Genomic DNA, 27,635 nt, shown 5'->3' on the forward strand with positions numbered 1-27,635 from the left:
CGCTCTCCGATTGTCCCCAAGCTCTGCTCCTATCTTACTGACGCAAACAGCGCCTCCTAAAGCGCTAACAGTCTGAATGACGATTACAGCATATACGCGGGGAGCACATTCAAACCTCTACTGAGTATGATCATCTATCCGATCCAAAAATTGTGTACTGTAAGTGTTTTTGATATTTATTCCGGGGGTACAATCATGTTTAATACGGCGAAGCGGACGTTTGTGGTTTGTTTTTTGCTCCATTTGTGGACGATCGTCTGCTGCTATTTAGAGGAGGAGCGACCACGTAGTCTGCTATGCTAACCTTGCTAACAGCCGACCCCTTTGTTCGAGACTTGGAGCTGCTTATTTTATGTGTTTCTACCCGCTATCAGTTCTGTAGTTTGTCCATGAGCGTTGTTTCGATATTAGTAAGCCACTACGATTGAGTGCAATTGGCTATTTTCTACACCTCAACTAATAGAAGGGAGAAATGTTGCTAATATGCCTCCATTCCAGGCTATCCCTGTGTAGTTACACAGCGTCATTGCCGCGCTCCTTATTACAGGTTGAACTAACTACTTCTTTAATTACCAACAATTTCGGCCGGTTATACATGATCTGGACCCAAAGTTGGAACTTGTGTGTATTGTTAATTCGAATTTCACCGATACTTTGAAACCGGACTAGCAACACCGTAATGGAGCGGGGGAGGGGCTTGCGAGTTGCTCCATGATGTGTTCTTCAGGGGTTTACTATGCGAGAGAGCCGGTAAAGCTCCGGTGCCTGTGTCTCTTTGTGCTTCACTTACTATTATGGTATTCAAGCACGATATTAAACACCAAATACAGGATATATAACTAAAACATGTAGGAGGAGTTGTATATATTTTCCGTCCTCTTTTGGATTTTCTCAACCAATGAGCAATGCAACCCAATCGCGATATTAAAAGTGTTTTGGACTTTTCAGAGACTTAACACCGCCAATTTCTTAATAGTTTTTCTCCAATGTATTCCCCTTTGTGTTTCAGGTAATGCTCTACTGAAATGGAGGACAGTTTCGACTGCGACTGTGGTGAGCTTGAGCCACCTGATCATTGAGGGTGGAAAGACTTTTGGAAAACTTAAGGTCGAACACATTTCAGATTCAGAAGTTAGGCGAACTGCAAGGACATTTTTTTTTATAAAGTCCTGGAACATGGCCCTTTTGGCACGCTAGTATGAAACAGCTCAGGACCAGTCTCACTGTCAACTTATCTGCCCTTTGAGGATGCACTCAACATTACATTTTCTCAAATTCCACTACATTGCTGTTGTTAGAAGTTTATTTTGTAACGATACGTTTTTTTGCCTAAATTGCTTCCCTTTTTAATACAATGGCAAGACGATTGACCATAGATTAATCTCCTGTATTTGGGTTGTAGGCCTTACGGGGAAGCATATCACCTCTGCAAGGTATTTTATTTACATCCAAATAGGAATACAGAAAGCCACATTATTACCGTTTTTTCATTGGACTTAAACTCTGGTCTTGATTAAAGTTAGTGACTAGGGAGTGGTTAAAGCTCATAACACAAAATGGCTGAAAAGTTTGAGTCCCTGATGAACATACATGGCTTTGACATTGGTCCTCGCTACATGGACCTAAAGCCCCTAGGCTATGGAGGTAATGGCCTAGTGTTTTGCGCCGTAGACACTGCATGTGACAAGTGTGTCGCGGTCAAGAAGATTGTCCTTACCGACCCCCAGAGCGTCAAGCACGCCCTCCGGGAAATTAAAATCATCCGTCGCCTCGACCATGACAACATCGTCAAGGTAAGAACTAGGACTGCATGATTCTGAAAAGAAAGAAAGTATAAAACGATTTTCTTATTTAGAAATGGGATCTCAATGCTCCTGATATATATTTTTCAATATACATTAATTGCACTGATTTACCTGATACAGAAGGTAACGCAACCAAAAATATGAAATATGACCAGCACATCAACTTTGGTAAATAAAAACTTCATGATTCTCTTATCAACTCGTGAGAAAAATATTGATTGGCTCTGTAATTGCCTTGTTCCTCCTCAGCCACACCAAACACGTGGCCTAGAGTGTGGCACTCGAGGCCACGTGTGCCACACTCAAGGCCGCCTACCATTCACTTTGTATTGGATGTGTGTTTGCATGGGGCAAGGGATTGTAGGAAGGCTATGTGAGGGCGTGTGCAGGCAGGGGGTCGCGGTGCATTGAAAGGGGAAGTGGAAAAAGTTAAACTTCAGTTAACTTAATTCAAAGTTAAAGTGTCTTGCAGCACGTTTTCAGCAATGCGATTTTGACAACATTCAGTGAGTACTGGCGGACTATACAGACTTGTATTGAATGTCATTTCCTGGTTTTACGCACTTCCATCGTTTTACTCACTCCAGAAGCAGACACTAGAGGGTGCGGGGCGTTGCTACACCCGTTATGATATCTGTGGTTGAGCATCAGGGATTTTCTGGCTTTATCTTGGCCTATTACACCTGCACTCCCGGACACCCGCCGGAGTGTCTGGCAGGCGTCCGCTCCGGCGGAGCTCAGCTCCATATCACGATTCAATTCTGGGAAAGAACCAGAGACGTTGTAGAACCAGACCGCCGGAGACCGTCCCGACCATCTCCGACTGTTGGGAGATATATTAATAATATAATTATTATTAATATATAATAAGATTCATAATATTCCGGAGGCGCACACAGCTTTTGGCCGTGATATCATATTATATTGTAATGTTCTCAAATACGAGGCCGAGGAAGTGTCTAGTCCACGGTTTAGAAATGTTAATAGGCTATTACCTCCGCCATGTCCTACAACATACACAGTAAAGTGACCCATGGATACTATGAAAAGTTTAAATAGATTTATTCACAGGCTAAAGCTGTTAAAAATCAACCTTGGGAAGATGAGAATATTTTCTACTCAAGTCTTCGAGTGATTGCCTTGTTATCCAGCGCGGCTGATATAAATTAGTGACGTAACATTTTTGTCCGTTATTAAGCCTTTTATCATCTTTTATTTGCCTCGTGCCTGGTGTAAAAGTGCCTTCACACTCATGCTTTTTTTTGTTTGGACATTTTAGGTGTTTGAGACGTTGGGCCCCAGTGGTCAAAGGCTAACGGAGGACGTGGTGTCTCTGGCCGAGGTCAACTCGGTATACATTGTGCAGGAGTACATGGATACGGATTTGTGTAAGGTGCTGGAGCGGGGCCTCCTGTCCGAGGGCCACGCCAGGCTATTTGTGTACCAGTTACTCAGGGGCCTCAAGTACATCCACTCTGCCAACGTGCTGCACCGTGACCTCAAGCCCGCCAACCTGTTTGTCAACACAGAGGACCTGGTCCTGAAGATTGGCGACTTTGGCCTGGCACGTATCATGGACCCACACTACTCTCACAAGGTAGGATAGGCAGCCAGATGGCTATTGCTAAATGTATTATTGGTGTATGACCACTTGCTGTGCTCTTTTGTCTTTCCAAGTTTTCTGTAATACATTCTTTCATATCTGACTCTTTCGAGTCTATCACGCTGTCCAAGGCCATAATATAGCCTTAGTGTAAATGTGTATTGCAGTGGTGTAACCGATCCTTTACACTCAGAGTTTTTGGAACGATCGCTGGAAGCAATATCAGCCGATAGCGATCACTGGGTCTATTTGCAGCCTTCTTTTTATCATGTAATCAAATTCAATTGGTATATGCAGGGGTGCACATAACTGGTACGCATGTGCGGCCATAACCGGGGATGCGTAACGTCACTTGTGTCACTTCAGCGCTTTTGCGTAACTTACGGGAGATCGAAAAACGAAACGACAAAATACATTGAGCAGCTAATTGTGCGTTCGCCACCTGCAAAAAGGGAGAAAAAAGGGAAATGGAGCTGGAGCAGAAGAAAATGTTTTTTTTCGAAAGACTGGCACCAAGATGTGCCGTGGCTCAAAACGAATGATAAGCGCAATAAAATGTGCGCTCATGTGCGCTGTGCACTGCGCACACACTGGAGAACTGTGCAAAATCAGCTGATCGCAACGTTCCTTTTGTCAGATAATCAAACGCTCCGTGGTCGAGCTGCTGCAGTTTGATTAAAAAAAAGGTGACGCAAAAAACCTCTGTGAAACTGGGTACATTTCATAAGATGTTACGTGTGGAGCTATGTCTGGGGTGCGTACCAAGCACCATCTCCTGGTACTCAACTGAGTAACTCTATAAAGAAGTTATGCTTACCCCTGGGTATATGTATATCGGCAGTAAGGAGGTCTCCAAGAGTTTCGGTCCCGCTATGACCACAGGTCGTTGTCAAACCTTAAAGGGCAACTTCACCCATTTCACATAAGCTTTGTATTTTTAGAACCCCCCGCATATTTTTGAATGGTCCAGCAACATTCCCTTATTTTCTGGAGACACTGGAGAGATCCGTATTGATCTCCAACACTTCCTGTTTTAGATGACGCAATATGACGATTTTTGCGTACAAGAAAATAGGAAGTGTAAGAGGGGAGGATTCTCGTAAGACTACAAACACTAGTCCCACCCCCTGGGGTGGGACCCACTGACGCTACAGACCTATTAGAGCAGTGCCAGTGGGTGGGACTTCACCAGCAGAAACTAACATCCACAGCTTCTGAAGCTAAGATAACAGAGGCTGTTGATAAAACTGAAGTACAATGGCGGAGGGTACTGGATCTGACATAGAAGATGGCACCATGCAAAAGTTAACCATTTCGAAAGAAATACAAACGAGGACTACCGTATTTTCCGCACTATAGGGCACACCGGATTATAAAGCGCACCTTTAATGAATGGCCTATTTTAGAACTGTTTTCATATATAGGGCGCACCGGATTATAAGGCGCATAGAATAGAACAGGGGTTTTCAAAGTGTGAGAGAGTGAGCCCCCCCTCAGAGAAAAAAATTCAGCTGAGCCCCCCCCCCAAATTTTTTTTTTCTAAAGACCTGTGTTTTGAAAGCTATCTTAATTATTTTACACATTTTAAACATCTCTGATCATAATTTTAAAACATTTGAAACATATTTTTTAAACATTTGAAACATTTTTTAAACATATTTTTTAAACATTTTAAACATATTTCTGAAACATTACAACATCTTTGTGCGTTTTTAAACACATTTCTTAACACAATTTAACAACTTTATCTAAGCATGTTTTAGCTTAACCTTTTTTAAATACATTTGAACATCTTAATCTGTGTAAACAGTTTACACAGATTCCTTCAGGGTCCCCGACTCTGAATTTTCAGAGTCGAATCAGATCTGCTTTTTCAGTCCAGAGATTCGACTATTCGGCGGGGTTTGTTTACCGGCGTTGCTATGGTGACCTAAATCATTATAAGCAACTGAAAACGATGCCGGTTTGAAACTAAAACTGTGATTCTGAAAAAAGTATAAATGCTATCAAAATTCCGTTTGGATAGTATTGAAGATACAAGTGTGTAGATTTGTTCAATGGTTTGAACGATGGTAAACGGTTGAAAAATGAATGAGTTATTACGATGTCTAGAAGTAGGTGTATCAGAATGGGCAGACGTCTTCAATGAAAACAGCTGAAAACGAAGCGGTATGAAACTAAAACGGTGGTTCTGAAGACATTTTAAATGATATCGAAATTCTGTTTGGATATTATTGAAGATACAAGTGTGTAGATTGGTTAAATGGTTTGCACGAAGATAAACGGTTGAAAATTTATTTAGTTAGGTTACTTCTACAGTTGAAGTGCGATTGATGATTTGAATCATCGACTTTCAGGTTTTTCTTCGGGTTTATTTTTTTCTCACGTCGCGCCCCCCCTGAAGAACTCTGGCGCCCCCCACAGTTTGAAAACCACTGGAATAGAAGATACTGCAGTCAAACGTTTTAATGGGGTTGCGTTATGCATCGAGTAGACCGAGCTGTGCTAAAGGGAATGTCAACAAAACAGTCAGATAAAGTCAAACTTTATTAAGCGTTCTGACAACTCCGGTCACTCCCATGGTAACGATGTTCAAACGTTAATGTGCATATTAACAATATCTCATCAATATCTGATCAATATCAATATCGCTTAACAATAAGCTCACTTTTTCAGTTCATTCCCCGTCTACGAATCCCTCAAATTCTTGTGTGTCCGAATTGAACAGTTGGGCGAGTACGGCATCCAACATGCCCGGATCCCTCTCGTCATTATCCGAGTCAGTGTCGCTGCTGTTGCCTGGCAGTTCAGTGATTATTCCTGCCTTCGTGAAAGCTTGGACCACAGTTGACACTGTTATATCAGCCCAGGCATCCACGATCCATTGGCAGATAGTGGCGTAAGTCGCCTGGCGCTGTCTCCCCGTCTTGGTGACGTGTATTCGCCTTCTTGGCCCCGTCCACACGAAGCCGATTTTTTGGGTGAAACCTACGGCCACACCAAACGCGTGTAACGTGCCTAACTTGACGCTTGATCATTGTGTGTCACAAAAATGGTTCAACGCGCCAACGCGCCTGTGGCTGCGCTGGATTTAGGAGTCCGAGGTAGGAAACCCAAACGCCGCCGTGTTTGGGTGCATGATAGAGTTTAGATCGGGTTAGATTAAATAATCTCGGATATAAATAACAATAATCGGGTTAAATAACTTCACATGGTGTGTCTGGTGTGTTTCCAGCATTCGTAGAGACGCTGTCCATGCAAGTGAATGGAGCGTTCCCTCTTCGTCATAACTATCAAACCAAACATCCTTCACATTCAACGAGCGAACATTATGAAAGTAAAATGCACATTTCTCGCTAAAAATGTTTACATAAACGCATTTAATGGCGAAACTATGTTACTATTTCCACCCAGAATAAAGAAAGATGTCGGCCGTATGCTTCTGTGCAAGCGTCACTACTCTCTGCCAGTGACGTCGGGTCAAGCTCCACGCTGATTTTTTCCATTATGGAACAAGGAGGTGTCCGATAGGCGGAGATGATCAGCGGGAGTGGCCGCCAGCGAAGCTGTGCATCGTGGTGCATGGTGGGAGTTGTTGTCTTCAATCCACAAGCGCCAAAAAGTCACTTTCTGCCTTTTCTCGGTCAAGATGGCACCAAATTAGAATTTTATTTTATTATTCAACTACACATAGGACCCAATTTCAATACATATTCATGCCTCCACCGGTGAAATGCTCCTTTAACAACTGTGCCCCTCACCCTGTTTTCTAAAAAAAAAAAAATCCTCAACGACCCATAAGGTCCATCAGGATAGATCTTGCTGTACCCTGAAGGTTTTTGAAAACCTTTAAAAAAAAAAAAAAAAAAAAAAAAAAAAAACCGACCTGTACAACCCAATTATCTGATATGGTCCACATAATCCTTAAAACTGTACAACCTTTTTAACCTACAATTTTTAATATTATGCAATTCAGCTGCCAATATTCACGGGTCAATTTCAAGCTTCCACTGTTCCAGGTGCTTAGCTAGCTATTATTTATAATGGGAGTCAATGTGGGAAAAACTTAAACTTCAACCCTTCCAAAGACGAACGACTCAGTTGTCAAAGTTGTTTGACAACATGCTTAAGCAGGTCTCTAAAAAGTAAAGCACCATAACTCGCAATCAAATAAAAACTATCGGCCACATTGCTCCATCCATCACAAGTCTGCTTCAAAGTGGCCGAGGGACTAGAAACTTGACTTGCTCGCTCATTAGCCTTGCTAGCTATAGCCTGTCAGCATGCTCACGGATTATTGTGTACAAGATGAGTTGGGTCACAGAACCACACGCGAACATGATGTATTCAGGTCAGACAACACTATTTATACCAAGAACAGCAATTCACTGGCATCTTTCCCAGTCCACGCATAACATACAAACTCACGTGCAAGGTAGTTAAAATATAAATATTAGAGCTGTCAGTTAAACGCGTTATTAACGGCGTTAACGCAACCCAATTTTACCGGCGTTAAAATTATTATTATTATTTTTCTTTGGCTCAAAACAAAGAAGCAGTAGCCTGACTGCTCTGTTCAAATAACATTTGTTCAAAGCAGTCGTTTAATTGCACTATAGGCTCTTTTTTTGTATCGTCCTGTTTTGATGAGTATATGCCAATGTTGTTATCAATAAAAAATCATTTGCACAAGGCAAGCTGATGCACTTCACCATGTTGATAAGAGAATTAAAATGAGAAGAATTATGGGACAAAAAAATCAAGGGATATTTAGCATAGAAAAGGAATTTGCGATTAATCGCGATTAATCGTGAGTTAACTATGACATTAATGCGATTAATCACGATTAAATATTTTAATCGCTTGACAGCTCTAATAAATATATATGAAAATATGAATAAAGGGTCAGTGAACCCAAACCAGTTGGTTTTATTTGACCGTGGTAATATTTCTTCATATCCATGCCATTATTTCATAATTTAGAATTACAGGTGTAAATCGTTATGTTTTTGCTGGTCTCCAACAACCAATAGCCCAACCTAGTAATAGCAATGGAGAAATATGTCCATCATAGTGATGGAGCAATATATCATAGTAATGGAGCAGTATAGTGATAAAGATATAGTGATATATCCATAGCAATATAGGGAGTGGAATGATTTGCGAACCTACATAAGCACCCCCCCCCCCCCCCCCCCCCAAGTTGTCTCCTCCACTTTTATTTGTCCTTCCTTCTTTCATCTTGTGAACGCGGAAGGGTTAGCCTTCCTTCTGGGATAGAACATTTGGTGTGGAAAGCTTATTTTTGGTCAAGGGGATGGGCTGCTGATTCTACTCGGCGTATGATTGTCATGCCATGCCACCTTTTTGGGATATTATTTTGCTTTCACACTCTTCTTGAAAATTTGTCTGGTTTAATGGATGGTATGTTATTTAAGACCCGTCTGTTCTTATATCTACATGTGTTGGTCAGTTTTGTAATCGATATATGGTACATTTGGAAACATTTTAATTTAACTGCCGTATTCTCTGAAGGGGTGGGGGTTCTGGGCTGTCTTTGTTGGGTTTAATAGCTAGTGGTTTGAGAACACATAGAAATGGTTTAGGCAAAGGGAAATGTCATGCTGGCAGAAGGGGAAGAGGACACTTATTCTCTCCTTGCACATGCATCCTGCATTCCCAATCACTCCTGCTCACACGCACAGTTTTGACCCAATTTCCCAGCTGGCAACAACGTTTTTTTTTTCTATTATGGCCCAATCAGGCAAAGCCCTTTTAAGCTTAAGTTGCCTTGAAATGTTTGCTTTGTAAAGTGTTTACCCTAACTAATCAAAGCCTACTTACTAATTGGAAGGCTATCCATTTTGTTTCCTGCTGTCAAGAAACGCACTACTAGGCTTTTCAAACATACATCAAAGTCTGACCTTCTCTGAATTAATACCCTGAGGGTTGTATGTGTAAACAAAATTTTCAGAATCCGACCCTGCAGATTATAACCTAGCAGGCTCCTAATGTAAAGTCTGGAGAATCAGAGAGCCGGGAATTCACAACATGCGAGTGGGCATGTTGCTGACGATGATGTTTCTATCATGCGACGGGCACGAAAACTGGAGCACGGAATTTAGAAGCTCTGTACTTTCCTCATCTCGCCTGTATTTTGCATTACAACTCCTTTCTACTCCTCTGTTGATATATTGTGTATACGTCCAAATAAATGGAATATTTCTATACTGGGGGGTTGCCAGTATATTTCGGTAGACTTCAAGGATACTAATATAGGTACTGCTTATCGATCCGTTATTTAAACGGTAATCGTATTGTTTGTTTTTGTTTTTTTGAAGAAGAAATTATTATTTATTTTTTCTGATGGAAGATCCGCATATGTCTTTTTACTTTTCTCATCCAGAATGTTAATGTATGTAAACACATACAGTGTTGCACCGAATAGTGTTATAACGGGCCTATTCACGTACCACAATGCAAGTAAACATTGGCTTGTATCTCCGACAGCTATTGAGATGAATGGTCAAAACATACAACAGATAGCGTTAATTATAGGTCTATGGTTTACCACTTTGGATACAGTAAGAACACTGTTTTGAGAAACGTACATATGCTGTTGCATCCACCCTGTCCTACAACCTGTACTGTGTCGATGAAAAAAACAGATAACCGTGTGGTTGGTTAAAGGGTTATATTCGCTGGCTAGAGGCGTAAAAAATCGACCTTGTGTGCGAATAAAATATTTATTTTTCGCAAAATTTGAATTAATTGGCAACAGTCCATATCAACTCAATGATATGTTATTTGTAATTATTATCTCATCCAACAATCGCGTTCAATGTAAAGGCACCTTTTAATGTGAGTCAGTGCGTCAACACGGCTAATTATATTAAAGCCGTCAAGAGGCTTTTTAATATAATATCCTTTTGTGCCTAATATTTACTTGGCAAGAGACCACTATTTGTTGACTTTCATATTCAACCTGTGTTCTTAAAGGTTAATTTTTGGTTTTGTTTTTTGCCAATCATATACTTTACTATATGTTTAAAATCAGCCAAAGTTTAGAAAATCGAATGCGGCTTACTGTGAATTGAGACACATTTCACTAAGGAGCAGGTAGAGGTGTTGGCATAGTGCTCAAGGGCGCCTTGCTGTGGACATGGGGAACGAACCCAGTACCATTTCAGCTGGAACCCACTAGAAATACCATGCGGAGAACCAGGTTATTATTTGAGGCCTGCATTTACAGTGTTTCCCCCCCATTCAGGGTCATCTGTCTGAGGGCCTGGTCACCAAATGGTACAGATCTCCCCGGTTGCTGCTGTCTCCCAACAACTACACAAAAGCCATCGACATGTGGGCAGCTGGCTGCATCTTCGCCGAGATGCTCACGGGGAAAACGCTGTTTGCGGGTCAGTGTGCTTTGCTCGGCTCTCATTCTCTTAATCCTCTCACCCCCATTGGAGAGGCTTCACTTGCAGCATGGACAAGCTTGGGTTTGCTTTTGACTAGATGCAGTGCTCCACTATCCAAAAATTTAGCCATTTGAAGTAGTTTGTTTCTTTTCTTGAAGGGACCTCCCTACTTTTGGACCTGTGCAGCTTTTATTGATAGAACAGTATGCCTAGAAATAACTTGTATTTGGGATGAGAAGAAATGTATCTTCTTAAATTAATATATTTATGACATTTTAAACATGTGTCCATGTATAAATAAATATAATCAGTGTATTTGGTACGACCCTCTCTTTCAAAAGCCTTGCTCCACATCATATGAAGAGAGTGGTTCCCTTTCTCACCGTCTCTGTCCTCCATCACCAGGGGCCCATGAGCTGGAGCAGATGCAGATGATCCTGGAGTCAATCCCTGTGCTACGGGAGGAGGATCGCCAGGAGCTACACGGTGTCATCCCAGTGTTCATCCGCCGCGACATGTCCCAGCCACACACCCCCCTTGTAAAGCTGCTGCCTAATGTCAGCCCCCAGGGTATGCTCGCACGCACACGTCTGTATATATGTGTTGGTGTTGTCAAGATCCTGGATTTTCTGACTTCGATACAATACCTTGAAAAATATTGAATTTTGATACCAAAGGGATACATGGCACAATAGTAAGTGTAGGGGTGTACGGTATAAACGGTTTAGAGCGTACACCGGTGTGAATTTGCGTTACGGTAGGGATTTTGACGTTAATATGTGACCTTTAGACAGTGTTCTGTGTAATGCGTTGCAAAGTAAGTAACACGTAACATAGGGTGGACATATTTCCTGAAACTAAAACGGGACACTTTGCGTGTGACCGTAGTGCTCGTGCATGTGAGGTCATAGACGCAGAAAGTTTAGCCCGTAGGACTACTGCTCATAACCGCCTCATTGGGAGATATCATGTATGTTTCTGGCAGGACCATTTATACCTTTAAGAGAAAATATGAAAATACATTGAATGAGTTTCGTGTGGGACTATCATAATTTTCATTTGGGGACGGCCTATTGCTGTGGAATTGCGGACAGGTGTCATCAAAATTGGCCCATTTAACAAGCAACATCTTTAAAAGAGAATCTTATGAAAGTGGGTCCTATATAGTTGAATAGTAACATAGATTTCTAATTTGATGCCTTCTTGACAGAGAAAAAGGCAGACAGTGACTTTTGGGCGCTTGTGAATTGAAGACGACAACTCCCACCTTGCCAATCAGCGTTCACCCTCTGAGGGACAGCAATCTAAAGCACCACGCCAAACAAGAGAGAGTATAATTCCTCAGCGTTCTACCTAATGTGTCTAACTTTCCTTCGGATGTGGGTCCGCCGTCGCTATCAATTTATAGCGGGTCGGGTGGGGAACGTAATGGCGGGTACGGGTTTGCAAAATAAGACCAGTGTATTGATTCTCGGCCATGGTGGAGAAGGATTGTGGGGAAAAGACGTTGTCTTTGATTCTCTGAAGTCCGCGACTTCAGATTGATGTCGAAGGACCAGAGACGTAGGAGAACCTGACGCAGTCGTTTATTCATGATATCATCCAGAGGCGCACACAGCTTTTGGCAGTGATATTATATATTATAGATACTATATATTATATTATATCATTTAGATATAGAGCTCCAGGTCTCCTGGCAGAGGACCCCAGTGCCTAAAACTTGCATTCGGTCTAAAACAAGCACTAGGTAGTAGGTATCCTGCTCGCCTTTGAAAAGATGGACGCTCAGGCGCGCTGATTTGGAATGTGTGACCTCCTCTGCCTAGCCCGCCCAGAGAATTGTGTGTGTGTGTGTGTGTGTGTGTGTGTGTGTGTGTGTGTGTGTGTGTGTGTGTGTGTGTGTGTGTGTGTGTGTGTGTGTGTGTGTGTGTGTGTGTGTGTGTGTGTGTGTGTGTGTGTGTGTGTGTGTGTGTGTTAGGGGTGAAACGGATCAGTGTGTCCACGGTTCGGTTCAGATAACCGTTTTGGGCCTCGGTTTCGGATACGGTTCGGATTAGGATCATGTCCGTGGTAGTAAAAAGGCGGACTTTTTTTTGACGGAGGGTTTGGGGGAGAAACACAAAAATGAATGAGACCCACAGGCTATTTGCAATGTGTTAATTGACTGCAATCAGACAACTTGCAAGGCTTTTTTGTGCAATAAATGTTCCCCTAAATGCGTTTGAAAACATGGTGCACTGAGTGTAACATGTCAGGGATAACGGCCGGCGAGGCTTAGAACTCTGGCGACGAGCGCAGCATGAAGCCAGAGTTGCCTCTACCTGTCCATTATTTCCATCGAACCGGTCGACCTCGAAGGCCGTTATCCCGCTTATCACCCGTTTGTATTTATCTCCCGTATATTTAGAATATAATTGTATCAATTACTTTCTTTAAATTTAGGAATTGTGCGCTTGAACTTCACAAAACAACCTATTACAGCTACCTCATTGGCTCGGGCAGCACTGGAGAGAATGCATTCCGCTGGGTCCTAAACACCCTTTTGTATCGGACGTAGGCTACAGTAGGCAAAATACGCTACATAAGGCAATGCCTTCATGAAACCGAAATCCGCGGATCTCCAGAATGCTCCGAACTGTGGTAAACGAACCGAACGGATTCGGATACAATTCGAATCCGCTGCAGGCCTAGTGTGTGTGTGTGTGTGTGTGTGTGTGCACTGTAACGCTAGTGTTGTACACTTTGTTATTTGGATAACCGTTCAGCTGTTGGTGTTATGGCGAATAACACGTCGTTTCTTTGACGTCTCTGGTATTTCCACAACGAGACTGTAGTTGGGGTTATCAGCCATGGTTGAGAAGGAATTGGGGGATAGGAACTTTGGCTTTGGCTCCCTGAAGTACATGAACCACGACATGGAGGAGAAAGGGATTGTCGCCCGGGGTTTTCTCCCTCCGTAGCCCCGCTGCCCGCCGCCGCGAGGCACCACAACCGCAAAGCACCACCGCCACGCTCCACCGCAGTCTACTTCAGATTGATGTGGACGTGGAAGAACCAGAGATGTCAGAGAACCCGACGCAGTCGTTTGTGATTCATAATATCGTCTCGAGGCGCACAGCTTTTAGCTGTGATAATATATATTATATGATATAGATATCTATGTACAATATGATATTATTTAGACAAAGAGCTTTAGAACTCCCGCCGGAGCACCCGGAGTGTTCTAGAATATTTACAGAACACGGCCAAAGGCTGTGTGTGCCTCGCCATTGCGATACATCCACTGTAAACAGAGCGCATGGTACCGTGGCCACAAGCTGCTCAGGGCCACACCCCCACCCTCCTCCTTGACCCGCCTCTCCTCATTTGCATTAAAGCTACAGACACCGAAACAGCGAGTTTGGGGAAAGCTCAATGTGCGACTGGCTCGTAGTGGCTGTAACTCTCGGGTACGTCTTCAAATTCTGTTTTAGGGGCCCACTAATATCTATATTAAAGCATCCATAAAGTAGCATGCCATGGGACCTTTAATGATTGGGCCATAATAAGACCACGTTGCCCATGTAATCGCTGACAACAGGGGACATTTCATAGTGGTTGGTGGAAACCAGGACGTTTTAGCGTCCCGACAGGCTTTTGTCGGGACTCGGGACATGCAACTCAAAATTGGGAATGTCCCGCCAAACCGGGACATCTGGTCACATTAGCGTAACCGTAACGGTAACTACTTCTTCGGTTTAAAAGTAAAGTAACTTTTTGTTGCCGAAAATTTTGTAACAAAACCGTTATTTTTTCAATTCAGTCACTTATCCCAGGGACTGATTTTTTTCTATTGCAGTTTTGCTCAATAAATGTTGTTAAAATACTTCTATACTATGTGACATATGTCCTAAAAATACAAAAGTAATAGCTGCCTAACGAGTATTATGCCCCTTCAGAAGCATTTATATAGAAATTAGAAGATCAAATTAACATTAACTACACCGTGATATATACCTTTTTTCCATGCCGTACAGCCCTATTAAGGGCATACAATTGTAGAATTTTGAACATCTTTTCTAGGCCTATTTTCAGAAAATAATTTACCCTAAGTAACTCCACAACTGCAAGGGCTATTATTGGTACCAAAAGAAAGATTGTTGTGCAACTGATATATTCAATCTGGTTAGAGTGAATAAAGCTAAAACACAGCATAAGTGGAAGATTTATTTTCCAACTGATTTAGAGTGAATACAACCTTGTGCATTAACATTTGGTAGCCCTAAATTACTATGAAACGCATACCGGTAGATATCTTGAGAACCCATTTTACAATTTAGAAAATTGCCCCTCTATTGAAAGGCCAGGGCATATATAATTGAATGACACCCAGCCAAACAATCGCAATTGCACCATTTGGCCACCAGATGGTGATGAAGGACATGTGTTCTGATTTGAAGGCAATTAACCTATTTCCTCAGAAACCCGCTATTTGCCATTGATTGTAAACGGCAGGTTTAGTTCCAAAATGCGGCACAACTTCGAAGACAAAAACAACAAAGGTAAAACATAATTCCTGGTTATAAAAAGATAAGGGGAAGTTTGTTCTTCAGAGTGAGTCAGAGTGGTATGGTTCGGAATCCTGGAATCAGTCGATGCTCAGCTTTCGTATAATGTATATCGTGAAGAAGATTGCTATTGTGCGTGTGCACAGTTATGAATTGAGACTAGTGATGAATAAGTGCGAGAGGCCGTACTGCGAGTTACAGGGCTCCAGACTTTGACCAAATGGTCACATTTTGCGACCAGTATATTTGCCCTTTTTTATTTGGACACGTTAAACGTGGAAGGGGCGCGTCAGTAAATCCGGAATCTGCAGCAGGCCTCAATGAGTGTGAGAAGGATGGGGAATGGCCACTGTTAGTGGCTAATGTGTGGAGGGGAAGGGTCCTAGATCTTACACGTCTGACTCAAACTAACGACTCGTACTTCCGATCTTCAGCTGTGTGCCAATGCCGGTGAGAGTCCTGTACGGGTCTTATTTTGCAAACCCGCACGCGCAATACTTAAAACCGCATCCGATCCGTGTTCCGACATTAGCGTAAATTACATTCTGCACCCGACCAGACCCGCTATAAATTGATATAAACGACCAACCCACACCCAAAGGAAAATTAGACACATTAGATGTAAAGCCAGAGAATTACACTATCTGCGACCGACCCGCACTGTTCAGGCGTCCGACCCGACCCGCACCCTTGTCCAACACAATTCATCCAAATTGTGCGGGTACCCGAACCCGTGCAGGACTCTGCTTCAGGTGTATGAAGGGCTTTTCACACGGGAGGTGTTTGTCGCGCCTGGAGAGGCGAGTGGGCAGAGAGTTGAGAGGCGAGCGGGCAGAGAGGAGGCGCAGCGTCCTGTAAAGCGGCACAATGACAAGCGGGCGCACTCCCGTGAAACTGTCGTTCTGTTCCGTGCTCGTCAAACGCATTCACACACACGCGTGGAAACCTTTTGGATATATGAGAATCACAATAAAATGTGAAACCGAGTTTGAAACAGCATATTGGATCTGCATCTATTATGATAATATTTATTAGTAATACTATTAGTAATAAAATCTGTTAACTCGGTCGGAAAAGAACGATATTTGACAACAGGAATATGTATAAAGTCAGATTTGATTGTGTCTAGTTTCCCACCCTCAGAATACTGTGATTTGGGTCGTGAATGTCTGTTGAATATCCAATATATTTCCATCAAGAAAGAATTTCAAACTACTTTAACTGCTTAACAAGGTGTGTGATTATTAATCTTTACCTTTCCCAAAGCTGTTAACAGCCGCTAAATAACCGACTGCCTCTACAAACAAGTTCACTTTTCCCAATTTGAAGACAATGGGCACATATCTGTTCATATCTGCATTAACTTTTACCTGTAATATAGCTTACTTTTGGCATAATATACTATTATATAACCCAATAGAATAAACTGAAAGTTTATTAATATTAAGCTTGCCATTAATCTATGGAGTCACAGTGGCCGGTACCTGTGGAGACTAATGCCGCTTTTCCACTGCATGGTACCAGCTCGACAAGACTCGACTCAGCTCGCATTTTTTGCGTTTCCACCGCGAAAACATGGTACCTGAAGTGGCTGCTTTTTCTAGTACCGCCTCGCTCTAGGTTCCAAGCGAGCTGAGCCGATGCTAAAAGGTGACGTCGGCAGACGGCCGGCCACTGATTGGCCAGAGAGTGTGACGAAGTCACGAGAGCGACATGGCAACCATGCTGGTAACAGCCATAGCAGCGCCGCAGCCAACATATTCCACTTCTTCAACATGCCAGCTAATAATACGAACACGAATACCATCGCATCGATGTCCTCCATTGTTGTTATGTGGGTTCTGTCCATGTGTGGGTTACGTAGGTGTTGTTTGCGTCACTTACAAAAATACGTCACGGCCCTTTCGCGCAGCCGACCCCGCCCACGTCCCGGAGGTACTATTTGCGGTGGAAAAGGACCCGCGCTGCTACAGTGTCGAGTCGTGTCGAGTCGTGTCGTGTCGAGTCGTGTCATGTCGAGTCGTGTCGAGTCGTGTCGAGTCGTGTCGTGTCGAGTCGAGCTACATGTGCGGTGGAAAAGCGGCATAAGAGCGCTATTATCTCTCATTATGCACGGTATTTACATCTGATCACGAACAAACAAACATCAAAAAAGGAATTGTATGCATTTTCCTGAATCAGTTTGTGTAGTGATAAATTTCAGCAGAATAATTCAAATGCGACTCCATTCAATTGAGCAGAGCAGTTATGGATATAATCATATTTACCAGCGTGATTGCGTTTGTGCCTAATCCCTGCCTGTTTTGTGCTAAGAGTGCAAGGCAGATTCAGCGGGCCAAGTCACCACTGATAGTGATGTAGTGTTCATCACTAGGCCTATTTCTGTTTAGTATTGCACACACAGCAAGAAAGTTTCAACATTTTCCATAATTGCAACTCGTACAGGTGGTGTACGAGGCAGCTCGAACACACTATGTGGAGGATTTATTTTCTGCCTGAAATACATTTCATGTTTTAGAATGAATACCACATATTGCATTATCAGTTTGTACCCCTATACTATGTTAGGACCATAGCACAACATCTGGTGAGTACCTGGCCAATATTTGATGACAGGTATAGCAAACGTAGAGTTTTAGGAGAGGTAGGCTTGGGTGAAATCTCCAAATAAATCAAATGTATATTTGACAATGCAAACTTGATGAAACAAAAACCAGTAGATATCTTGAGAACCAATTTACAATTGATGCTTGACCCATGAGAAAAAACGATATTAAATATGTAAACGGTTATAATTCAAACAGGAGGATATACCGTCGGACGGAGGGTTTGTGCGTAAGGAGTTTTCTGAACGGTCAGGGCAAATAAAATGGAATGATGCCAAGCCAAGAAATCGCAGTTGCATCATGCAGCCACCAGATGGTGACACAGAACATGTGTTCTGATTGAAGGCACTTCACCTATTTCCTCTGTAACACTCTCTTGGCTACTATATTGATTGCTCCATGGGCCTCTACGGATTCTGTTTTCTGCTTAGGAAATTTCCTTTCCTAACGAGATGACCCGGAAATACTTGGAGGAAAGGTTGTTCGAATTCTAAAGATGCCTAGGAAAGGTGCCTAGATGTAACCTTTAACCCACCTTTAGCAAAGGTTACTCCTGACCACACTTTACGAAAGGAAAGGAGATATTTTAAACCCATAATCCTTTACAGCGGCGATATTTAAAGCAACAGGTCGACGACGTAAGTTTACCGACTAATCAAAGACGTATGAGAGACGCGGTAAAGCAGAAGAGAAGAGATGACAATAAAATTGACAAGACGAGAGTTAACCAAACATTATGGGGAAGAGGCGAAGAATCTAAAGAACTCATAAAAAACCAACATTATAATAGTTAATTTCGTAGCCATAATTTACACCATGAGAATACTTATTTGCATAAATATTCAGTGCTAAGAATTCGCCCAGCCCTAGTAAAGACTTTGCTTTATGTCAGATTGAGGACATTGGTCCATAGATGATGAGATTATGAGAGAAAGGATTTTCGTTTAAGTAAAAAATCCTAGGGGGAATTTAGTGTTTTTAACAAAATTCATAACGGCGGAAAATCCATCCGGGGGAAGTCATAGGTTCTTCAGGCAGATTTGTTCACCATGATGATGTGGATCTGTGGGCAAAGTTTCATGACTGTAAGTTAAGGGGTCACGAGATACGCTTGTTCGAAGTTTGTATTTTTGGACGACTGCTATGGCGCCACCTTAATAATTGTTCTTCTTTTAGTCTTGAGACATTCTCTAGAGCTGTGGAAAGTTTCATAAAAAGCGTGCAAACAATTTAGACTGTAAGTCAAACGTGGCGGAACAATAAAATGAACATAGGTTGCCTTCGCACTTTGTGCTTGGCCCCCTAATTACATTAGGTTGCATCGCACTTTGTGCTTGGCGGCCCGTATAATAATAACTTCAATTTATATAGCGCCTTTTATTGTCCCAAAGGTTGCTTGACCAAAAGGTGATTCTCTGCCAATGCTCTCAGACTGTGTTCCAGAGTCTGAGAGCATTGGCAGAGAATGCCCTGTCCCAAAAAGTCTGTAATCTGGTGCAGGGGATGGCCAGCAGGTCCTTCTCAGAAGACCACAGGGAGCGTGAGCGAGTGTAGGGGTGGAGGAGATCTGTGAGGGATTGGGTTGAGAGTCCATGTAGAGATTTGTAGGTGAGCAGGAGAATTGAAGGTGATGCGTGACTGGTAACCAGTGGAGCTGTTGGAGGATGGGAGTGATATGTTGCCAGAGCTTTGTGAGTTCTGGACGTATCGGAGTCTGCCAAGGGCCTTGGTGGGCAGTCCAGACAGGACACCGTTCTAGAAGTCCAGACGGGAGGGGATAAAGGCGAGTGTCTCAGTTACTGAATGTGTGAGTGAAGGCCGGAGTCGTGAGATGTTTCTGAGGTGATAGAAGGCGGATTTGGTGTTGCTCTTGATGTGGGACCGTAAGGAGAGAGTGGAGTCCAGGATGAAAATAAGATTATGTAAAAGAGCTGCCATTATTCAACCAATCCCTAGTCTACTTCAGAGAACCATAGAGGCCTAAAATGGTGCACATGAAGGACCACTCCCTTTTAAGGTACTGTGGATAGTTTTGTCTGGATAGCTAACAAAATGATGTCACCTGGTCAGATAGTGCTACAACAAAACGGATTTCCCCATGCTGTTAATATAAATAATACGAAAACCTTAGAGGAAAAACCGACTTCCAAAAATGCAGTTCGCAAATTTGCTGCTTAATGGAACAGGACTTGACTTGATGGCAAATTATCTTATCTAATCACGCGCCACTCACAAATCACCAAACACACTTATTTGGCCACGATAAAAGATTGAGATCACAGCACCGTGCCTTCATCTTTAATTCACCCCTGTTCTGTTCACCTTGCAGCGCTCGATTTCTTGGAGAAGATCTTGACCTTCAACCCCATCGACCGCCTGACGGCGGAGGAGGCCATGGCCCACCCCTACATGTCGGGCTACTCCTTCCCCCTGGACGAGCCCATCGCCCTGCATCCATTCCACATTGAGGACGAGGTGGACGACATCCTGCTCATGGACCAGAGCCACAGCCACCCCTGGGACAGGTACGAACACACACACACCTGCGTCACCTACATCTTAGAAAAATAATTATACATTGATAATGGACAATTTGAAATCCATTAAATTGGTTGTTTCTGACCTCAGGTACCATGACAGCCAGATGTCCGAGGTTGACTGGCATCTGCATAGCACCCACGACTCAGACGAGGTGCAGTTGGACCCGCGGGCCCTCTCTGACGTCACAGATGAGGAAGAGGTCCAGGTGTGTAGGAACACACAAAGTACACAACAAAGTAACCTTACCTTTACCCTGTTACGGTGAGTGTGTGTGTGTGTATCTGTATTTGGATCCTAAACGGTTCTGTCTGACGCAGGTTGACCCCCGCAAGTATACTGACGGCGAGTGGGAAAAGTTCTTCGATGAGCCGTCTTATGACCACTCGTCTCTATTCCCGGTGGAGAGCCAGTGGCACGAGGATGACGAGGATGACGACCACCCCCACCACTATCACCACTACCACCACTACCACGAAAACAAGTACTGTGACCAGGAGTGCGGCCGCAATTGCAACTACAAAGCTGCATCCCCCTCCTACCTTGACAGCCTTATCTGGCGCGACAGCGAGGTGAACCACTACTACGAGCCCAAGCTTATCATTGACCTGTCCAACTGGAAGGAGCAGCAGAGCAAGGAAAAGGAAGAGCGCAAGGCCAAGAGTAAGTGTGAGGTAAATGGCCTTGTCAAGGCCCAGATTGCCCATAAGGAGGGGCTGCAGGACCAGGGCCCCTTTGAGAAGGACAGCGAGCAGGAAAAGCACCAGACGCAGGTCAACCCCACTCCACAGAACCCGGGCTTTGACTTTGACTCCTTTATTGCTGGCACCATCAAGCTCAGTCTGCAGCCGGAGCCCTTCCAGGAAGTGGGCCTCCTCAACGAGCTCAACTCCTCCGTTTCCCAGCTGGAGGCATCACGCTCGGCTTCTGTGCCCAAGTCCATCAGCCAGGAGAAGGAGGAGAAGTGCCTTGTCAACCTGGCACAGCTGGGTGGTGGTGGGGGGCCTGGGGAGACGGCCCGGCCCCTCAACCCCTGGGGGTGCTTCGGAGGTGGAGAGCCGGCAGACGATGGCGGCCGGCCGATCAATGAAGTGTGCTGGGACGTCGGAGAGGAGGAGCAGAAGCCGACCCCGTACACAAGCTACCTGGACCGCCTGTTCAGCCGAAGGGAGGACGGCGGGGCAGGGCAGACTCCCGAGGGCCCCCCACCCCCTGAGGAGCCGTCGGAAGACAAAGAGCGTGAGGCGTGCTTCCTGGGTAGCAACGACAAGCTGGATTTTAACCTGCAGCTGGACTCTCTGGATCTGCCCGGCTTCAACTGCTCAGACGACCTGCCGCTGAAGTCCATCCAGGCAACGCTGGCACCAGCTGCCGTCAAATGCTCGCCGCAAATTGCCCACAAGACCTACAGCAGCATCTTCAAGCATCTAAATTGAGGAAGATGAATGCAAACAGGAGGCACATTTAAGAATCTCCACACAGTGCAAAGTCTAGGCAGTTATATTGTTTTTATTATCATAGTAATGTATTATTTTACTTGAATCAATTCATTATGTTTTAATGTATTGCATTTATTTTATTTTATATAAACTTAATAATTGACCACTCTGAGCCTTTTACAACCAACCTTCGTGGGTTTCTGTCCGTTAATGCCCATCAATAAACTTGGTATTCACACACAACCAAGTACTGTAGACTGGCTAAGAGGAGGAGGAATAGGAAAGTTGAGGTGGTCTATGCTCAAGGCCAGGATGGGAGACATTGCATTGATATAATTGCTGTGGAAGTTCTTCCGAACCCAAACGCCTTTATTTTAATTTAATTTTTCTGGTATGAAAGACATGGTGATCTTTTTGTTTCAGTGCATATAACTTATACTTTTCCCAAAGAGAATTTGCTAAACAGCCCTTTTACATACTGTAAATTGTTATTTTGACACATGATGCCAGCAGCAACACTCTTGTAGACGTGTAATTGTGTTCTCTACCTCAAGGTGAGGGCCGCGAAACACACGCTTAGTAGTAGTCGTGCTTCACACTCGCATCCCGTCAGCACAGAGGTGTGTGTGTGTGTGTGTGTGTGTGTGTGTGTGTGTGTGTGTGTGTGTGTGTGTGTGTGTGTGTGTGTGTGTGTGTGTGTGTGTGTGTGTGTGTGTGTGTGTGTGTGTGTGTGTGTGTGTGTGTGTGTGTGTGTGTGAGAGAGAGAGAGTTTTAGCACAGCGAGGTAGACACTTATTTATTTTGAGAAGACAACATGCAATATTTATTTTTAGGCTTGTTTCATTTTTTTTCTGCTCCATGTGGTTTTATTGGACAGTTGGGTAGTCAACCTTCCAGTTGTTGTGATTACATTATTTTTGGTAGGTATATCTCATTTATTTTCTTTGGCTTCCAGAAGAAATTGAAGCCTTCCATCTTCCATCAGTCATCCCCCAAATATTCATCATTGCATTTGGTGCATTATGTATTTCAATCATTTTTGGAGAAGAGTGGGCCTAGAAGGAAGGAGAGCGGACAGTGGCCTGTAGAGTAGCTCCAACAAGTCTTAACTAAACAAATTTAAATGCATTAAAACCGAGTGCATGGATATTCAGAAAGTACAAAACTAATTGTGATCATTCATATTATTTCAATTGTATGTTATTTTATATATATATAATAATTCAATTTTTTGACGTATTGTGAACTAGATTATCTTTTTTTCATGCCTTATAATGCTGACTTCAGATTATTTTTAAATCATCGGTTCCCCCAGTTCTGCTGAATCTCAATAAAAATACAGGCAAAGTGATATGATGTATTGTTATTTGACTTATTTAGTTAACCATATCTACCCTTTACCCAGTGTCATGGTGCAGCTCGGGTTTCTGGTTTTGGAAGTCTAGCAAGAGGCCCGCTCAATGCCATTTAGCCTATTCAAGGATCCATTTAAATGTCCTCGAAGGCAAGACTAGATTACACCCTTGAGATCCAAGGCCACCAACCTCATTCAAATGTTAACCGGTGTAGTAAGTTACCTTCTGAAGCCGACTTGTGGTTGATGGAATAATGTTCACTAAATGTAATATCTAGGATTTATCAAAAAAAACAATTCCAGAGATCAAGTGTTGCAAAGGTCATGAAGTTTTTTCCAATGTTGCTGTACAGAAAAACAACAGCTAACGGAATTAATTGGTCTAAGAGAGGGAAAACCGTTCTGCATGCGTAATGCATGTACACCAAGTTTCAGAATGTTTTATGGATCAGGGTGGACATGCTGATCGTTTGACTTTGACCACGATTTTAGGTACCAAATCTTTTGGGGACATGATTACCGAGGATACTACTGTTGTAAATTTGAGTTTTGCGCACTCGGTAAATAATACTCAAACCAAACAAGGCATTCATTGAGTGCCAAAAGTGGCATCCGAATATACATCCCATCGACTTGCAACTATTCTAATCTTTAATTTAAATCTGTATGTATTTAAAAACATCAGCTCGTTGCATAGTGTCTGCACACATACTGCATTTGGAAACAACGGTTAATTCATAGACACAGGCCTCTGTAAATGGGTTGTGACAGACTCTCAGAATGTTCCGTTTCAGAATGTGTCCATGTAAATGTGCTTAAGCTACCGGTCGGGAGTGTCTCTAGACATGGCCGTGAGACCCACTACAGTTCATTATAGACTTGGACTGAGGCACCTCAATCTGGACGTCATCAGCCCATCAATAACACTTGCTCTCACTCACAGCCAAAGAGTGCAGTGCCAGGTTTGTAGTGCACATCTCGTATGACAAGGGACGTTCTAGGGGTAGGCCTACTACAGGAAGATTATTTCAAAATCCTAAACCCCATGGAGTGCGATGAAACTGGCTTGATGTTATATAACAGGAGAGCTCTATTTCATCGGGAATGTTCATCCAGAAAAAAATGCTATTAAATAGAAAATAAGTTCAGTAGGATCGGAGCATAAAGGTAAAAAATGTGCTTAGCTTTGTCATTCATTCCGATTCCCAAAAGTAGCGACTAACAAAACATGAATGTCTTAATGTCTGCATAGTTCATGATTTGTGATCACTTGAGATATATTGCCATACTTATAGCAGCAGGGCTTAGCTTACTTTGGGCTTCGTGTTTTTGCATGAATATACAGATTCACATCACCCTCCAGTGTGGACAAAACAGGTGTGGTTCTGATCTCTACTTGAGCACAGTCGTCTCATGACCTTAAACTGGTTCCTGCCCTTGTTAACAAACGATGCAGGTAGAACAAACATGACGTCCATTGATCTCTCTGTCTCTGTCTCTCTGTCTCTCTCTCTCTCTCTCTAACTTTAAAGGGATACTGAAGCCACATAGTTTAAGACATGAAGAAATGTTGAATGGCTTAAATCAAGTGAAGGGAATTGAACCGGGTCTAAGCGGAGTAAACAGACTCGTAGAGACGTGACTGTATGGTATGAACTCTGCTCCTTTAATCGCTTCCTCTAATCGTTGCCTAGGTTATATACAGAACATTCCAACCCCGTATTAATACATTTAATAATAATACATTTAATTTAGAGGCGCCTTTCAAGGCACCCAAGACATAAAGTTATCATAAATCGTTTAAAAACAAGACATTGTGGAAAAATAAATAAATAAAACAAAAACAAGACAAAAAAAACAAACAATCAAGATAGTGATCAGTTAGACTGTGTGCGAGTTTGAACAGGTGAGTTTTGAGTTGTGACTTGAAGGTTGTTATGGTGTCTGACTGTTTTATGTGTGTATTACAACTGATACTACATCTGTATTTGTATTTGTATTTCTTGAGCTTTCCTTTTTCTTTGATGTTAATTAGCTTTTTCCCCTGCTGTTTATATTTTCTCTCTTCATGAGCCCTTTCAATTTCCTGCTCTTCAGGTGCATATGTTAAGATAATGTCCCCCCCTCCCTTTCTTTGTCCTGTGTGCCCACGACTTACAGGCAGACCCCCTGGGTCGGGTGAACCCGAGCTGGCAGAAGCTGGCTCTGGGGACGTGGAACGTCACCTCACTGTGGGGAAAGGACCGGAGCTTTTGAGGGAGGGGGAGCGCTACCAATTAGATCTGACTGGTGGGGCTTCCCTCTACGCACAGTCTTCAACGGTTGTTTGTTATTGGACTTCTGTGCTAGTCATGGATTGTCTATAACAATCACCATGTTCGAACATAACATAAGGATACTCATAAGTAGACCTGGTACCAGAGTACCCTAGGCCGAAGATCGATGATCGATTTCGTTATCGTGTCAAACAATCTGAGGCTGCATGTTTTGGATACTCGGGTGAAGAGATGGGCGGAACTGTCAACCGACCATCGTCTTGTGGTGAGTTGGATCAGGGAATGGGGAAAGTACTGGACAGACCTGGTAAGCCCAAACGGGTAGTGCGGGTTAATTGGGAACGTCTGGAGGAGGCCCCCGTCCGAGGGATCTTCAACCCACACCTCTGGCAGAGCTTCTCTTGCACCCCTGTCGAGGTTGGGGGCATTGAGCTGGAGTGGGCGGTGTTCTCCATTGCTGAAGCTGTGGTGGTGAGCTGTGGCCTAACGCCCCGTGCCCACTACCTCTGTCCGTTGCGTGATCCCCATTGACTTTAATGGGGACGGACGCGCAATGCATTGTGGATCCGTCCGTTCCGTTGGAGCCTTCGGCTCACGCCCCGTGCCCACTACCTCCGTCAGTTGACCGTTGCCCATTGACTTTGAATGGGGACGGACGCGCAATGCATTGTGGATCCGTCCGTTCAGTTGGAGCGTTCGCCACCGTCAGAAAGTTGAAAAATGTTCAACTTTTTCGGCAGCGACGGTTCCGTCATCCAATCAGATCGCGTATGCAAATTTAAGCACTGTGACGCGACTCGGGCTCTGACGATACTGGAAAGCGGGAAAGCGGGTCATCTTGCCTCGCAACAAGCAGGAAGAAGCGGGAAGAACCCGGCGAAGCGATTTGATTGGCTGACGGATGCCTCTGCAAAGACTACTCCCCCATCCGTCAGCCACGCCTTCCCACGTCCGTTGACTGATGGTGCAGTGGGCACGAGGCGTCAGTCAAGAAGTTGAAAAATGTTCAACTTTTTCGGCAGCGACGGATCCGTCATCCAATCAGATCGCGTCTGCAAATTTAAGCACTGTGACGCGACTCAGGCTCTGACGATACTGGAAAGCGGGAAAGCGGGTCATCTTGCATCACAACAAGCAGGAAGTAGCGGGAAGAACCCGGCGAAGCGATTTGATTGGCTGACGGATGCCTCTGCAAAGACTACTCCCCCATCAGTCAGCAACGCCTTCCCACCTCCGTTGACTGAAGGAGGTAGTGGGCACGGGGCGTAAAGGTCTTCACTGCGTTCACACCAAAAGCGACGGGGCAATGCGACTCCATACAAAGTCAACATAAAGACGTGTTCCAGGTGAATTTCATCCGGAGGCGCACACATCTTTTGGCCATGATATTTAAGCAATAGATCACGCCAGGCTGTGGTATGTGCTCATTATACCACTGTTACGCCCCGTGCCCACTACCTTCGTCCGTTGCGTGATCCCCATTGACTTTAATGGGGACGGACGCGCAATGCATTGTGGATCCGTCCGTTCCGTTGGAGCCTTCGGCTCAGTCAAGAAGTTGAAAAATGTTCAACTTTTTCGGCAGCGACGGATCCGTCATCCAATCAGATCGCGTCTGCAAATTTAAGCACTGTGACGCGACTCAGGCTCTGACGATACTGGAAAGCGGGAAAGCGGGTCATCTTGCATCGCAACAAGCAGGAAGTAAAGTAGATGTAAAATCCACAAATAAAATCGTAGTCTTTGGTTCCAGTCCCACATTAAGAACGTCACAAGATCTGCATTCTACCACCTGAAGAACATCGCACGACTCCAACCCTCACTCTCAGGGTGAACTCACACTAGGCCATCTGGCCGTGGCCGTGTGGCCGTTTTCACACCTAACCGTGCTCAAATGACCCCGTTGTTCTCTGGCCTGGTCTGGTTATCACAAAGGGCGTCAATGTTTCTGATCTCTCTGTGACTAATCCTTCCTTGTCTGACCACTTTTGTGTTTTCTTTAACATATCTTTTATTCCCGACATACAGACAAAATCAAATACTGTCAAA

General features: G+C 43.8%; 1 protein-coding gene across 2 annotated transcripts; it reads left to right on the forward strand.

Moving 5' to 3' along the window:
- On the forward strand, positions 1–25,307 carry mapk6 (mitogen-activated protein kinase 6). 2 transcript variants are annotated; one of them, XM_056607335.1, is made up of 9 exons: positions 1–159; positions 1,010–1,053; positions 1,672–1,793; positions 3,085–3,402; positions 10,679–10,823; positions 11,232–11,396; positions 20,309–20,504; positions 20,608–20,725; positions 20,838–25,307. In XM_056607335.1, the coding sequence occupies exons 2-9, from the start codon at positions 1,026–1,028 to the stop codon at positions 21,951–21,953; spliced, it is 2,208 nt and encodes a 735-aa protein (XP_056463310.1). In that variant the 5' UTR covers positions 1–159; positions 1,010–1,025; the 3' UTR covers positions 21,954–25,307. The 2 variants fall into 2 exon arrangements, with proteins under 2 accessions (XP_056463310.1, XP_056463309.1); XM_056607334.1 differs by having other exon boundaries at positions 3–159; positions 1,010–1,793; positions 20,838–25,301.
- The last annotated feature ends 2,328 nt before the right edge of the window (positions 25,308–27,635 follow it).

This window comes from Gadus chalcogrammus, chromosome 14, assembly GCF_026213295.1.
Source record: "Gadus chalcogrammus isolate NIFS_2021 chromosome 14, NIFS_Gcha_1.0, whole genome shotgun sequence".
Classification (NCBI taxonomy): domain Eukaryota; kingdom Metazoa; phylum Chordata; class Actinopteri; order Gadiformes; family Gadidae; genus Gadus; species Gadus chalcogrammus.